Source organism: Phascolarctos cinereus, unplaced genomic scaffold, assembly GCF_003287225.1.
Source record: "Phascolarctos cinereus isolate Bilbo 61053 unplaced genomic scaffold, phaCin_HiC Scaffold_9;HRSCAF=440, whole genome shotgun sequence".
Taxonomy (NCBI): Eukaryota; Metazoa; Chordata; class Mammalia; order Diprotodontia; family Phascolarctidae; genus Phascolarctos; species Phascolarctos cinereus.
This window is the reverse complement of record NW_027556402.1, coordinates 134075371-134091319: the sequence shown is the minus strand read 5'-3', so window position 1 is coordinate 134091319 and position 15949 is coordinate 134075371. Positions and strand designations below refer to the sequence as shown.

The 15949-nt window shown below is 38.0% G+C and overlaps 1 protein-coding gene across 9 annotated transcripts in view; it reads right to left on the bottom strand.

Moving 5' to 3' along the window:
- Positions 1 to 15422, bottom strand: part of EPHA5 (EPH receptor A5) — a 493180-nt gene extending 477758 nt beyond the window's left edge. For 7 of the 9 annotated variants that reach the window (XM_020999824.2, XM_020999826.2, XM_020999827.2 and 4 more), the window contains exon 1: positions 14336 to 15421. In XM_020999824.2, the coding sequence (XP_020855483.1) occupies positions 14336 to 14549 (214 nt within the window). In that variant the 5' untranslated portion in view covers positions 14550 to 15421. Of the gene's footprint in view, positions 1 to 14335 lie in introns of all 9 variants that reach the window. The other 2 variants (XM_020999825.2, XM_078148799.1) reach the window with 1 other exon arrangement.
- Between the last annotated feature and the right edge of the window lie 527 nt (positions 15423 to 15949).

Sequence of the window (15949 nt, the reverse complement as noted above, 5' to 3'; positions counted from 1 at the left end):
TTTCTGTCCCTGTTTGCCATCATCTGTCCCAATTTGGATATTGGAAAAGCTAAGTATTCTTCTAGGCATGATTTTTACTTATATAAGAGGGTTGCCCATTCAGGTCTCTTTTTCTCCCTTGCTGTTTATTCTGCCTGTTTGGATCTAAATATTTACTTTCTGGAATTTAGAGAATTAAGTTTCAAGTAGATAGATGATGAATAGATGAGTGAGCTGATCAATAGAAATATAATTGCATTGACATGAATAGATTGTAGACATATATATCCATATTTATGTATAATTTATGCCAATGTGGCTTCTAGTGTTTAATACAGCATAGGGCTGAACAAGTACCTTTCAATCAATAACAAATCAATTAACATGTAAATGTATAACAAATGTACATATGAATACCTAATGTAAATATTGTAGGTGTGTATATATATTCATATATGGTCTATTGTATCACATTATTTATATCATGATATATCATGTGTTATGCTTTATATTATACTACACTATATCATTACTTTAAAAATATGCTAATTGTTTAATGCCCTCCCCTCCAAGAACAAAAGCTTTAACTGTTTGATAGCAATTGTCAAAAGGAGTGAGGCTAGATTAATAATGTTTGTTAAATATTGAAAATAATTTCTTTTTTCCCAAAACCTAAGGTTTATTTGGCTTATACATCTTCCCATGCTGATGCTCTTAGGGAGCAGCTAGGTGGCAAAATGGATAGAGTATAGGACTTGAAGTCAGGAAGACTCTTCTTTCTGAGTTTAAATCTAGCCTCTGACACTTACCCTGGGCAAGTCACTTAACCCTATTTATTTCAGTTCCTCATCTATAAAATGAACTGGATGGTGAAATGACAAACCACTTCAATATCTTTGTCAAGAAAATTCAAAGTGGGCTCAAAAACTTGGACACCACTGAAATGGCTGAACAACAACAGCTCTCCCTTCTGAAATCTTCATAATCAGGTCCTTCAGAGAATCCCACGATTAAAATTATCTCATACTTTTAAAGGATATTAGATGATATTTTGTCTTATACCTGAAAAAAAAATCCTCTACAGAATATTAACATGTGATCCATGCTTGAAAGCTTCCTCTTCTTCCAGGGGCAGCATCACCTCTAATATTCTAGGGAATGCTATCCTATCTATTCTTTTCTTAACCCCTTTGAAATCTATTTATGTTGCATGGCAGAATATGCCTTTCCTTTTTATCTCTATCATAAATTCAGAGATAGAATGGTCACTTTCCCCAACGTTCCCATCATTTCCCTACCAGAAACCATTTTTTCCCCTTATTGAGGGGAATCTAATCCAGAACAGAATTTCTCATTGACCCCTCTACATTTTAGAGGATGGAATTGTCACTGAAGAAAATCTATTGACGTGTAACATTATTCACTTTTCTTCTTTGAACATAGAGTTTCTGCACATATACAGAAAACTCATGCCCTTCCCCATTATCAGTATACTGGATTTTTGAGCAGTTTTCTGATTTTATTCTCTATACTGAGAAAAAATTATTTTATTGGCCACAAAAGAATTAAATCTGACAAAAGGTGGAGATTAGTATTTGAAGTTGAAAGTCCCTAGGAAACAGTAAGTGCCTAATAAATGCATATTAGATTACTTATAAGTTTAAAAAGAAATTGCACCTGGATCATCTTCCAATAAATTTGGCATTCTCTGTTTCATATATATAAAGCTAAAGAAATCAAAAAAGCCTGATTTAAGTCTAGAAAGCCTCGGTTCAAATCCATGCTGTAATGTCATTGTGACCATGAAAAAGTCATTTGAATTCTCTAAAATTTATTTCTTCATTTGTAGACTTAGGAGATTGAGCTATATAATCTCTTCCAAATTCTACTTTCTGTTGTCCTAAGAAGGGTGACACAATAAGAGGCTGAAAAAATGAAACCAGCCTCCTCCCCAAGTTCATTGGAATCAAATATACTAAAACAATAAGCAAAGCTTAAATCTTTGAAAATATATATGAATTTCTCCTTATGACTACAAAAGTCTGAACATGTTCCCCTTGGTTAAAAGGCCAATGGGCCATCAGTTATGAAGTGCCTACTATGTGGCAGACTAAGAGCTATTAAAGCAAAACTGTCTCCTACTCCCCAGGAGCTCATGTGATTTTAGGAGTCTCCTTTTGCCACCTTATTAAAATGATGAAAATGGACACAATGGACATAGTAAGGGAATCCATTATCATCTTCCATGTGACTTGGAAGTACGTTGGGACACTTCTGCAAATACTCAAGAAAGACTGATGAAAACAAGAACTTGGCTCCCTTAGGGCTTGCACTATGATAGGATTGACTTTGTTGTGTTGGTGCCAGCCCGGATATACCTGCAAAGTTTGTCTTTCCACTCAGCACACATGAAACTGCATCCTGGAATGAGGAAAGACAGTCAGTCACTGCAAAGTAAATAAACCATCTTTCTTGAAATAAAATGAAAAGGTTCATTCCACCAATGCTTGTGATTCACACACACACACATACACACATGTACACACAAAATGACTTTTACTTACTTTTACCAAAAAAAAATCTCTTTTTTAGCCTTAGTGATTAGAAATCTTGATTTTGAGTGGAAATTGCCAAACCCGTGCTGGAAAGGCTGCATGATAGACTGAAAAGTCTTCTGGGCTTGAGATGAGAAACCTAGATTGGAGTTCTGGCTCTACTTGTTATTATCTTTGCTCTTTGGGCCAAGTCACTTCAAATTTCTGAATCACAATTGTCCTAATTTCTTAAATAAAGGCTGGTCTAGTGAAATGGATTTCTAAGTTCTATTAAGATTTTACATACATACGTAGACACACAGACACACACACACACACACACACACACACACACACACACACACCTCTATCCTACCTAATTTCTTGGCTTCTTTGCCTACTGAAAGCCACTTTCTCTTTCTGTAGGTGGGGTAACAATAACAATAACTTATATAACACTTTAGGTTACTAAAGTACTTTACATACATTATTTCTTCAGATTCTCACAAAATCTTGTCAGAGAGTCACTACTATTTTCTCCATCTCACAGATGAAGAAAATGAGGCTGAGAAGTTAAGCAACCTTTAGGCTAGTTATCTAAAGAAAAATTAAAATTAAGTTCCTTCTAAATCCAAATCCAGCACTACTATAACTACTATCATCTACCCAACTGCCTCTGACCAAGGTCTGGGGATGGAGATGGCAGCAAATTTTCAAAAACAAAGATGGTACCAGAATAATCATAGAATGTTTAAAAGTATTTATTTAAGCTGCAGTAATGCTAAATTCTGGCTCACACCAATCAATTGTTTGATTATGGTCTAGTCCTTCCGGTACTTAAAATCAGTTGCTCAAAATAAATAATTAGACAAAGACAGGCTGAAACTAGGCAGAGAAATACTGAAAACAAACAAGCTTCCCAGAGAACTAAACTACTAGAGACAAATATTGAAGTCTGCCAGCACAGCTACTTCAGAAATCTACGGCTGAGCCAAATGCTTTCCTTTCTCTGCAGCCTAGCATCCAAATCTTCAGTTGGTCATATCAACAGAAAAAAAAAAAAAGGCATGAAATGAATAATTATGCTAAGCTATTTTAAAAGAATGAGAGAAAAAAATACAACTATCAACAATAAGCCTTTTTCAGAATTACATTAAACTCACAAAGATATATCCCCCCATTCCCAAACTAGCAAGAGTCAAGAGACAGGAAGAAAAATAGGTGTCTTGTTACTTTCCACTTTTCTCTGAAGGCAGCTTTTTCTCCTAATCTTTGGGGGGAAAAAAAGCAAACCATAGTAATACATTTCAGTATGAATGAAATACTTGATCAAATGTTAAAAGCTGTAGGTATTCTCAAAGTAACCTCATTACAATGAATGCTAAAATAAGAACAAAAATGGAGTTTCCTTTAAAAGTCTGATGGATTAGGTATTTGTTTTTTAAAGATTAATTGTAAACTATACAACCTATGACATTAATTTCCACATTTGGATATCTCTATGAGTTTCATTTTAAAAAGTTAACTTATTGATCAATGGACTATAACTGGAGTGGAGGAACAAAAGTTTTGTCTCAGGAAAGAGAACTGGTTGAGAACAGAAAATTTGCCCTGGCATGGAAAATTTAACAGCCAGTTGGCAAGCCATAATATTTATTCCTCAAAGACAATAAACATGGATAGGGCCTCATGACTAGATGAGGATGATTATATCACCAGTCAGAGACTATTTGCAGAATCATGAGAAAAGAAGAATGAGATTCCAGCTTTCATATCAGGTTGATATTTTGCTGGAGTTCTTCTATCTAAAGCTAAGGCTGCAGGAACCCAGTTCTGGTCTAGTGTGAGTGAGGAGGTTGGCCTAGCCCTCAAAGAGATAATCTTTCTCTGTTTTTCTTGGTGGGGGGTGGTGGTGGTAAGGCAATTAGGGTTAAGTGACTTGCCCAGAGTCACACAGCTAGTGAGTGTCACGTGTCTGAAGCCAGATTTGAATTCAGGTCCTCCTGGCTCCAGGGCCAGTGTTATATCCACTGTGCCACCCAGTTGCCCCAAAAGCAAATGATCTCAATGTAGACATCATGCAATCATTCAGATTGCTACATAGCATTCCTCAGTGATGCAGGGCCATATGGAAGCTTGAAGGCATGAAATGGACAATATCCTCTCCTCTTGTAAGCCTCTTTCTTCCCTCCATCAATTAGCCTGAAGAGAGGAATTCCAGATAGAAAAGGCAGGGAGAAGGAGATACCTCTGATGATGGGCACTCAAGACCATCATATTACTTCTTCCCTGATCCCAGGATTTTTTTTCTTTCTCCTGAAGTCTTCTTTCCCCTTTCTCTTGCATCTCAAAATTTCCTGAGGGCCTAGGGTTTGGGCAAGAAGACCACTCTGTAAATAGGAAAATCAAGACAAAGGCAGAAACCTTCCAACAAAGGAAAGGTCAGTCATGCCAAGGTAGGTACTCCCTAAATTCATGCAAATAAGTGATGCAGTGGATAAAGTGTTGGCTCTCTGGAATCAGGAGGTCCTGAGTTCAAATCCAGCCTCAGGCATTTACTAGTTGTGTGACAGTCAATATTCCACCCCAATACATTACCTAAGAAGCTATTTTCTCTCAAATTGTGTTCCTTACACAAAAGCTCATTTCCTCCATCTCTCCAGAACCAAAACACCTGTATATAAAAAGGTGGCACAGTGGATGGAGTGCCTGGCCCAAAATCAGGAAGACATGTTCCTGAGTTCAAATCTGGCTTCAGATACTTACTAGCTGTGTGACCCTGGGTAAGGCATTAACCTAGTCTGCTTCAATTTTCTCATCTGTAGAATGAGCTGGAAAAGGAAACGGCAAACCACTTTAGTATCTTTGCCAAGAAAACCCAAAATGGGATCACAAAGAGTTGGATGTGATTGAACAACAACAACAACAATAAATTCATGCAGGAAAAAAATGAAAAAAAAATTATGGCGGGCATTGTAACTCATAACCAGAAGATTGGTTGTAATTAGATGGTAAGTGATGACTTAATAAGGTTCAATGAAAATAAAATTTAGCTTTGGAATCAGAGAACCCAGGTTTGAATCCTAGATACATAAATAATATAGCTTGCTGCTTGTCTGGCTTGAGGCAAGACCCTTCATTTTCCCTTTGCCTCAGTATCTCATTTCATGGATGGCCCCAGTGTCTATAGATGGGGAGGGGTTGTCTGTGTGAAGGGCTGAGGACTTCAGGGATCCAGGAAATGTTAACACAGACCAAAGCTTACTGTTCTACACTCACCTTTTAGAAATCAATCTTTTTGGATTTCCAGTGTGAAGAAACAACTGTTCCTTTATGATAACTAGGTATGAAAGTCAACTTAAATAGTAAGCTACTCAATGGCCCTTCTTTGGTCAGTATCTATAATTGCTTTCTTCATGTAGTAGTGACTGCTCTTACCTTAAAACATGTGAGAATGCCTCATATGGTGTGGTGTGTGGTGCTTGCAATGGCAAAGGAAAAAAAATAACTTATTTATGGCTCTGGCTTTTTCACATTTAAATAATGTTTGAAGGCAGCTGGCTGGTACATTGGATAGAGTGCTGGACCTGGCATAAGTGAGACAAACAGGTTCAAACCCAGCATCAGACAGCAATAAACAGACTAACCCAGGAGTCAAATGCTTATGAAGTTACCGGTAGGAGTAACTGTTTGACCCTGGGTAAATTTGTCTCTTTGAGTTCAAAGATCATTCACTGCAGATAGTGACTGCAGCCATGAAATGAAAAGGCACTTACTCCTTGGAAAGAAAGCTATGACACATGTGTATAGCATACTAAAAAGCAGAGACATCACCTTTACAATAAACATCCATAGAATCAAAGGTATGGTTTTTCTAGTAGCAATGCAAGGCAGTGAGAGTTGGACCATAAGGAAAGTTGAGCACCCAGAATCAATCACTTTGAACTGTGGTACTTGAGTGTCCCTTGTACAGCAAGGAGATCAAATCAGTCAATACTTAAAGGAATGAATTCAGGCTATTCACTGGAAGGTCAAATACTAAAGCCGAAGCTTAAATTACTTTGGCCACATAATGAGAATACAAGACTCATTGGAAAAGACCATGATGTTGGGAAAGATTGAAGGCAAAAGGAAAAGGGAATGGCAGAAAATGAGATAGATAGATAGTGTCATGGAAACAATGAACATGAACATGGACAGACTGCAAGATAGTGTAGGATAGAAAGGCCTGGCATGTTCTGTTCCATAAGGTCACAAAGAGTCTGACATGACTGAACAACAACAACAAAGTGTATGTTGATCTGTCTTTATTTCCTCATTTTTTTAAAAGGCAATGATAATAGCACCTAACACCTAAAATTGTTGTGAGGACAAATAATATTTGTAAGTGCTTTTCAAAGTTTGAAGAAAATATTAGCTATTTTTTACCATCACTAGCTAAGGATTTTCATCACAGTTACATTGTGAAGCAGCGAAAAGTATAATTATCTTCATTCTATAGATGAGCAAACTGATAGCTTCACTTCTATAGCCTATAGAAAACTAATCTGGATTTTCTAAAAGTAGTTAACATTGAAGCAAATGAACCCAAATCTTCAGACTCCAAGTCCAATGATCTTTAACCTATACCAAACTATTCACTATTTGGTAAATATCAGTACACTAAACAATGAAGGAATAAATAGCCCCCAAATGAAGTTCTAAATCATGCTATTTTCTAAAACATTTACTTTTTATGTTTTTTTTTTATATTGTAGCATCTGGGGTCCTCATTAAAGGTATTACAAGTTTAGAGCTTTTAGAAGAGAAAAAAAAATTGTAGCATCTAAATTACCATGGATTTCTCTTGGCAACAGTGGTTTAATAATTCTAATCCAGATATGCCAGAGAAAAAAAATCCAGTTTTTTTTTCTTTTTTTTTCAACCTTTTAAAGAACTCTATCAGCTAAGCAGTAAAACAGCTAGGAAGTGAAGTTGTTAGAGTATGAATCTGGAGGCAGGAAGACCTGGGTTCAAATCCTGAATCAGCCATTTATTAGTTGTGTTAAACCTAACAGACCCTGTTTCCTCAAATGTAAAAGTGTGACAATAATAGCACTTATTTCCCAGAGCTATTTTGAGGATATAAGGAGATTCTTGTAAAGTGTTCTAAAGACCTTAAAGTGCTATATATATGCTACCTCTTACTTGTTTTAAATACAGTTTAAATACAGTTTTAAATACACTATTTTTTAATTGATGATACATTTTCTTTTTACATAACAGTTACTGCTCAAGAATCACCTACCACCAAGTGGCTCCTTCCCATCAAAATAAATTTAAGCAAGCTGATCTAACAGTTTCAAATTGTGAAACAGATGACCTTCACTGATGACCTACCATAAGTTATCTGAAACAAGTATTAGCCATAGTATTTAATCTAAATTCAACACATAGTTTAGATAAGAATGTAAAATCCCTAGAGAAAACCATTCCCTTATTTTTTAGTAAATGTTTCTTTAGCCCACAGCAACTGTAGATGTCCACCCCTCCCATTTTACAATCCAAAGTTTGTATTTACACCATCTAAATGACTTGGTGGAATTAAAATGACTAAAATGAAAACTGCATTATAGCCTAAAACACAGAGAAGGAGGAATCCTCTAATATGTACTGAAGTTGAGAGAGATCTTAGAACCCCTTTAGTCAAAACCCCTCATTTTACAAATTAGGAAAGTAAGAAACAGATATTAAATGATTTACCCATTTTTGTAGAGGCAGTAAATTATGGTCAGGGCAGGAAGACACATAAATGCTGAACATACCTTTCTTCACAGCAGGACAAGTCAGTTTACCTAATTGTGACTTGACTGGCAAAAAGCATTTCTAAAATCTAAATTATAGAGGCAACAGACATAATGCAATTGTAGAAAGTTCATCTGTGTTTCTATGTTAGATATCAGTGATTTGTCATAAAATATGTATTTCATTAGAAATATGGTATTAAATTTCTAACATAGGAGGCATATTTGCATTTTCTTACATATTATACCTATTTTGGGAATTTAAAAAGTTATAAGCAACAGATTTCTATGGTCAACAAACAAAAACAAAACAAAACAAAATTGTAATGTAAAAATATAATATGAAGAATGTTAATATTTATTGGCTTAGGATATTTCAAGCCAAATAACCCCCCAAAAAAATCACTTTCAAGTTGAAATGTAGGTTCCTTAAGGGAAATTTTCCTTATCTAAGACATTAAAGTGGATGGCATAGACAAACACTCAAATCAAAGAAAAAAAATGTTTTTGTACATTTGAAAGCATATGGAAATATACATGATAGGTGAGAATGGCTCAAAGTTATTGATCAAATTTACAGCTTTATAATGTACCTTATTGAATGGACATCTAATTTCCTAAATAATTATAATTATTTATAGCCATTTATATTTGAACAGAATATAGTGAAATACCTGTACATAAAAAATAATCTAAAAATTCTCCAGTTCAACCGGAGTTGTTTTGGACAGTTAAGGATTAGAATTATTTTTCAAAATCTATATATATGATCAGTAAGTATTATCAGAATACACCACTGTAACTCCTTAGAAGGAATACCTAACTAATCACATACATGCAGATAAAATAGCTAAATATGTATTTAGCCAATAGAGCAGAACAGTAGGAGACATTCCAGTTTATTAGATAAATACATACTCATCAGAGACATTAGAACAGCAAGAACCATTCCAGTCTCTGAGGTAACAGTTTATGATTTATAAGTTTCTTCTTACTCCTTATATCTACCCACTCACTCTTTAATAAAATGAGAAAGATGAATAATAAGTCAATCTGTACCTAATGAATCATTAAGAAAAAAAGGGATTGGTGATTTAAACTTCAATTAAGACTCAACATGTAGTTTTTTTTTCATAATTTGTAAATTCAGTGTGAAATTATCAGGTGTACAATTTAAAATTTTAAAGACAGCTCTACTGAAACTGATTTAATGTGATTAGGTTGCTTTTCTAATTAGTATACACTTTTACTTGGTAAAATAGGATTCAGTAACTTGAACTTAAGGACGCATTTTAGGTAATGTATAAGAAATCAATAATAATTTTATACTAGTTCCTTATCTCTTATGTGTTTCTTTTCCCACAGTAAACTTTGAAACCTACCTTCCAAAAAGTTACAACCCTTTATAATCATTTAAAATCATCATTTATATTTTCATGTTGCTTAAAAAATCAAAGCAAAAGGGCAAATTTTATGCAAATAGGAGTTTAAACTAAACTGATTAAAGGGGGGGAAATCATGTTAAAAGGGTAATCAATACAACTATCAATATATGTATATCCCAAAATCTCAAAATAATTAATTAGTACAATAAATTGAGGAAAAATCAGTTCCTTAAACTTGGTATATACTATTTTTAACTAAATAATTTTGGTATACTGACCTGTGAGTCTGAATTAGTTCCCATTGTACTCTAGGTGGATTTAAATAACATGTATAAAAAAGCAGGAAAAAAAGCCCACTAATACCTTAATTTTCACAGGTAATTTTGTTTTGTAAATAAGAATGCCTATACCCATAATGTAAACAATCATTGTTCCATAATATAATAATTTATCTATATATTTATAACTTATCTTAAAACTTTGTCACAGATGATTATAATAACATTAAGAAAGTGTCTTCCAAAGGAAAAATCTTCATTTAAAAAAAAATTCTTAAACATGTATTTTCCTGCATAATTATACTAAACATAAACTAATTTATCAAATAAACATTTTGAAAGTAGTTTTCCTCTCGAAACATTAAAAACAAAAACACTCACTGTTATTTGGTTCTTACTACTCCAGGACATGAAGTTTCAAAAATCCTTTTGCAATTCACTTTTTAAGATTTAGAAACAATAGGAGAAGCCAAGAATATTTCTTTCCTTTTATGATCCTAAAGCACAGTTATGATCCTATTACTGTTTGCTTCCCCAATTTGAAAGGACTGCTTAGAGCAAAGTATTGTGCAATTATAATAACTCCCACATAACACATTATTTTATTTAAATACATTTGCCATATTTGGGATCTACTGGTTTTAGAAACATGTTCAAAAACATAAAAAAAAAGTTGACACAAACATTCTTCTCTCCTTTCTGAAGAAAAGAGTCATTATTTTCACTCAATCAATTCAGGAGTTTATTCTCATTTCTATCAAGAGCCTCCCCCTACTCCTGTCCACACATTTTTTTTTCTCCAAATGTAGAAATCATTCAGAGAAAAGAAACTGGACTTTTCAAAAACATACTGCTGATAACTGTCAGTAAGTAGCAAAGAAGAACTGTACTGACTGTGGTTTCAATGAATTAAGCTTGATTCACTACATAATGAAAGGCAGAGCTGTTCAGCAGTAATTGGCCAAGAATCCCTGCTGTGAAAAGTACTGGTCAAATATTCCTTGTTTACAAATAAATGCCCAGACAGTAAATTAATTAAAAAAACAGTAATAATAATTTAAAAGGTCAGCTATTAAGTTTTTGCCCACATCCAGAATCCATACCTCAATGGTCTTGCTTTCATGTTTATTGAAAGTACTAAAATATGCACTTATTGTGGTTAAAAGAGCTAGGGAAATCTGTTCTTTGCACTGTTCTACTTACACGTCACAGAGGACTCACTTTGTCAAATGAGACTTTGAATTAATTTATTATTTCTTTTAAAGTTAGTATACCTGTTAGCTAGTTCAAAGGTTTTTCTGTACAGAACAATACAACTTTATGGAAATAGGACAACTGAGCCAAAGAACAAGGCCACTTCGTTTAAAGGGACTGCTATCTGGCTAATAATATTCTTCACCAATGAGGTCAAAGAATGCATGTGCCTTCTTCAGTTATATTTTCCACAAGCCATAATATTGGAAAATTCAGTTTATACTGATCCACAGATTCCAGACTCTGGAATCACCTATTTCATTTTTTTTTACCTTTTCTTATAGAAGTCCAACAAACAAATCATTAAAAGCTAACTGGATCTTTTGACTGCAAACTTTTAAACTATTTTCTACTGGGATTGTAACTTATTTTCTTATATAATCAGGACCATATATCACATACATACAAATAGATTAAGAGACCTAAGGATTATATGTATATACATACATATATATATATATATATATATATATATATATATATATATATATATGCCTTATTAGGAAGAGGGGAAATGGAAAAAAAAAGAATTAACACTAAGAATCTATGTTTCTATAGCACATTGCACATATCTGATCTTCCCAAAGAACTCCACCTGCTTCTCAACCCCTCAAATTGCTGAGCCTACATAAAGACACTGGGGGAGGGACAAAGAAGGAGGGGGAAATGAGAGAGGAGAGTAGTGTCAGAATAGATTCAGGGTATAATTTCTATTTCTTCACAATTAAAAGCAATGGATGTTTGAAGAGAGAAGAGCAAGTTTGCAAAATTTAAAAGAAGCACTCAAAGGTCTGGGACAGTAAAACAAATGTCAGAAAAAAAATGAAAAAGTACAGAATGGAGGTGAGATTAAGAAAAGAGATTAGATCAACAATATTAAGGATTTCGTTTCTGTTTCTATTTAAGTTTCTTTCTGCTATTTTTGTTGTTCTCTAAACACAAGTGTTGAATTGTGGACTATTAGAATCTCAGGCATTTCCAAGAAGGCATTTTTTTATTTTTTATTTTTGATCTAAAATATACCTTCCTGCACCTCATGTCTTCCCCAGTTCTGAAAGGAGATGAAATACTGCTTAAATAGCTTAGGACTAATCTATGTTAACAGACTCGGTTGTCTGATATGTTTAATATGATCTGTTCTATGAAGTTCTTGGGGGGAATAGATGGTTGTTACATACTTCCATTTACTACCCCCTTGACACACACACACACACATACACACACACACACACACACACACACACACCAAGACCTATTCTTCTCAGTGCCCTCCTACCTGTCTTCAAGGCTACCACTAAAACATGGAGAAATGGACTTCAAAACAAGCAAACTGTCCTGGGTAAGTGGTACTTATCAGAATGGTTTACATTAAAATCAGGACCTCCTTTAGTACGACTATGACCATCTAGAATCAAGACAAAGTACCTCAGAGCCTGGTGGATTTCTCCTGACTTTCAACAGAGGAGATGAAACTTTTTTTTTGGGGGGGGAAGGGAAACCCTTCCCTAGCTTATCCACATTATAAGAAGGCAGGAAACCCTCTGCTTAGTCTATCCTTGGCAACGGGGTATTTTAAAAGAATCCCCCTCCTTAAGACATTTTGGAATCAGGACCTCGTATAACAGCTAAGAAAAGAGGAAAAAGTTGATTTAGTGAAGTAAGAGAGGGAAGAGATTAGCTTTAATTTTAGTTTCTTATTTTTGGCATCGAATCTTGGAAGGCTGCATCTGTATGAAAACAGTTTAGCGCCTTCCCCAAGAATGGAGGCTGTAAGCGTGCACACTAGGAGGTGGCTGACTGCAGCATCTTATGAGTCTTTTGGCCACCTCCCCGGAAAGGCACGGATTCTCATCCCCTTCCTGAGCCCCATATCGAGGATTCTAGTTGGAAACTCGTTCTTGGCGGGGGTAAATAAAACAAGTAAAACGGCCCTCCGTCTCCCTGACCGTAGGCGGATTTCCTAGATCCTGAGCTAAAGCCTAGAGTGTCCCCGTGAAGCTCAATGTGTATGAAAAGAAATACTCCGAGCCTGGACCGGGACTCCGGGAGGCTGGTTGAAGAGAAGCGGCACAGAGGACTAGGCACAGCCCACTAGGGCCCCGCACCAGAAGAGAAGGCACAGGTGCTGTTCCCGCGCCCCCAGCCCATCACACAGACGGCAAAAACAACAGTACAACTGAACCTGCAGCTATAGAAAAAAAGAGGTAAAGCGTTTTGGGAGGTGGGAAGGAAGTCAGGAGACTTCCAGTATCCGGAGCTGAGTTTTTCCCACTCCCCAGAGGCACCGAAAAACCCGGAGAGACATTCATTCACAAGCTCCAGCAGCAACTTCCTGGCAGAGACAGCCCCCTCCTCCCCCCCCATCTCCCTGCGTCTCCTCCACCCTCCGCGTCTTCCCCTCCTCCTCCCCCGCCTCCTACCGCACGGCCGCCTTGGTGTAATTATTATAGTCATAAACAGATGGGCATCAACAGTGTTGAGAGCCTTCGCTCCAACACTCGTGCGCCTCCTTCCCTCCCCATAACAGCTCCCGCCACCAACCCTGAAATAGCAGCTGGTGCCACCCTAAATACCAGCTCTTGCTACTCACTTTTGCTCCAAGTAAAGGTTCCCACTCACCTCCCTTAGATAACGGTTTCTAGCTCCCAGGATTGAAATACTGTCGCCCTTCCAGTAGCTCTCCTTCCTCGACCCCCCACAATCGTCTCCTTCTAGCTTATATTCCCTAAGACCGAGCTAGACTAGCCCCCAACATCACGGCTCTGGCTCCTGTAAATAAACCCTTTCCTTGGTCAACCATCCCCAACAACTTAGCCGATCCCATGAATGGACCTGCACCTTGACTTCCACACGCACCCCCTTCGCAACAGCACCAGAAGAATGACAAATAATAAACCTAAAGAAGACAGGAGAGGGGACTCTGTGGGCTAATTAATGGGAGGGAGGTCATGAGCAAGACAAGGAAGAGAGCAGCAGTTGGGACAGCTGCAGATGGTGCCCCTAGCACAACGGTCCCCTCCATTCCATGCCCCAGCTCAAGTGCATCCTCACCTCAGTCCACCCCTCCCTCCCCCCCCACTTCCATCCCCACCAGCTGTCCATCTTCACCTCCACCTGCCTACCTTCATTGCTCGGGCTGGCTAGGAGGGTCCGGAGTGCGGCGCAGAGCAGGAGACAAGTCCAAAGTGGAGCTCGCCGGGGAGCAGAGCAGCACCCGGCCAAAGACACTGTGGCCGAAAAGGAGTTGCAACTCCCACTGCCGCGGCCAGCCACACTGCAGCCGCTGTGGAGACGCCGCCGCCGCCTCCCCGCAGCCCGGGGCTCAGAGCCCCTCATCCTCTCGCCTATCTCCGCAGCTGCTCTCGCGCGCTGCTCTGTTTGTCCTTCTGCTGCTGCTGCTGCTGCTGCTGCGGGAGATGAAGGAAAACGCAGGTCGTCTTTCTCTTCTTCTTTCTCGGTCCGCTTCTCCTTGGGGCTTTCACTTCCTCCAAAGCAATAGTAATCACTGACCAGAGGAGATAGTTGAAGTTTTCTTCTTCCTCTCTCCCTCTTAGAGGAAATGAGTAATAAAAAAGAGCAATAACAGTAACTATTATGGTACTAGACTTGCACTTAAGGCTGCCGCTTAGATCCCGGATTCTCTCCTTGTCTTGCACTTTTGGAAATAAAAAATGATAAAGATAATAATAATAATAATAATGTCACTAGGGAAAAATAGCAACTCCTTTCTCAGTTTTTAGGGCTGAAATGCTAGAGGATTAGGGAAGACAGCACTTATCTCGAGACAGGACGAAAGCAGCAATAAAAAAAAAGAAAGAAAGAAAGAAAAGGAGGAGAGGGGGATGGAAGGAAAGGCGAGAAAAGGTGGGATGCGGGTGGGAGGGGAAATGGGAGAGAGAGGTGAGAACGGAAAAGAAGCCAGAGATCTTAAAGAGGTTGGAAGAAGGAAATAGCTGTGGGCTGAGAGCAGAAGAGGGGGAGGAACTGACAAGGAGGGAAAGAGGGAAAGAGGTAGGAGCTTAGAGCTGCGGCTGGCTGCTGCTGCCCCTGTTCTGGTTGAGGTTCCTGCCTCTTAGCGGAGGAGAAGGAGGCAGTCTCTATGTGCTGCCTGGGAAGGGAGCCTGAGTCTGTTCTGCCACGAACAGCTAGCTACTGCTGTGTCTGGATCTGGATCTCTTCTGCCTCCTTCCTTCCCTCTCTCTCTCTCTCCCGCTTTCCCCCTCCTCTTCCCAGCTCTCCCGCCCTCTCCTGCTTTCGCTCTCCTGTGAGTCTCTACTGTACGTGTGAGTAGTCTACGAAGTCACACACACACACACACACACACACACACACACACACACACACACACACACACACAGAGCACGCACGCTTGGATGGGAGTAATCCAGAGGCAGCAGATTGCCTAGCTGACTCCGAGAGGCGCTTTTCCCTTCCCTAATGCCCCTGGAGAAGAAATCTCCTGGCAGTGCCAGCTAAGACCTGGGCTCCCTTGAGGCAGACGGGAATTCTGCTTTCGCCATGCACCGAGCCCTAGAGACGCAGGGCTCATTGATCTGGCACACTGCCCGTAGCCCACCGCCGTCTCCTTGCAACGAACAACCTTGTAATCCACACGATCACATGCATTGGTAGAGTCAGTGGCTAGTTTCTGACTTCACATATTTCTCCCTGAATCTGACCCTTTCTATTACCCCATTATTTCAGCGGCTGGGATGGAATGATTACATGAAATTACT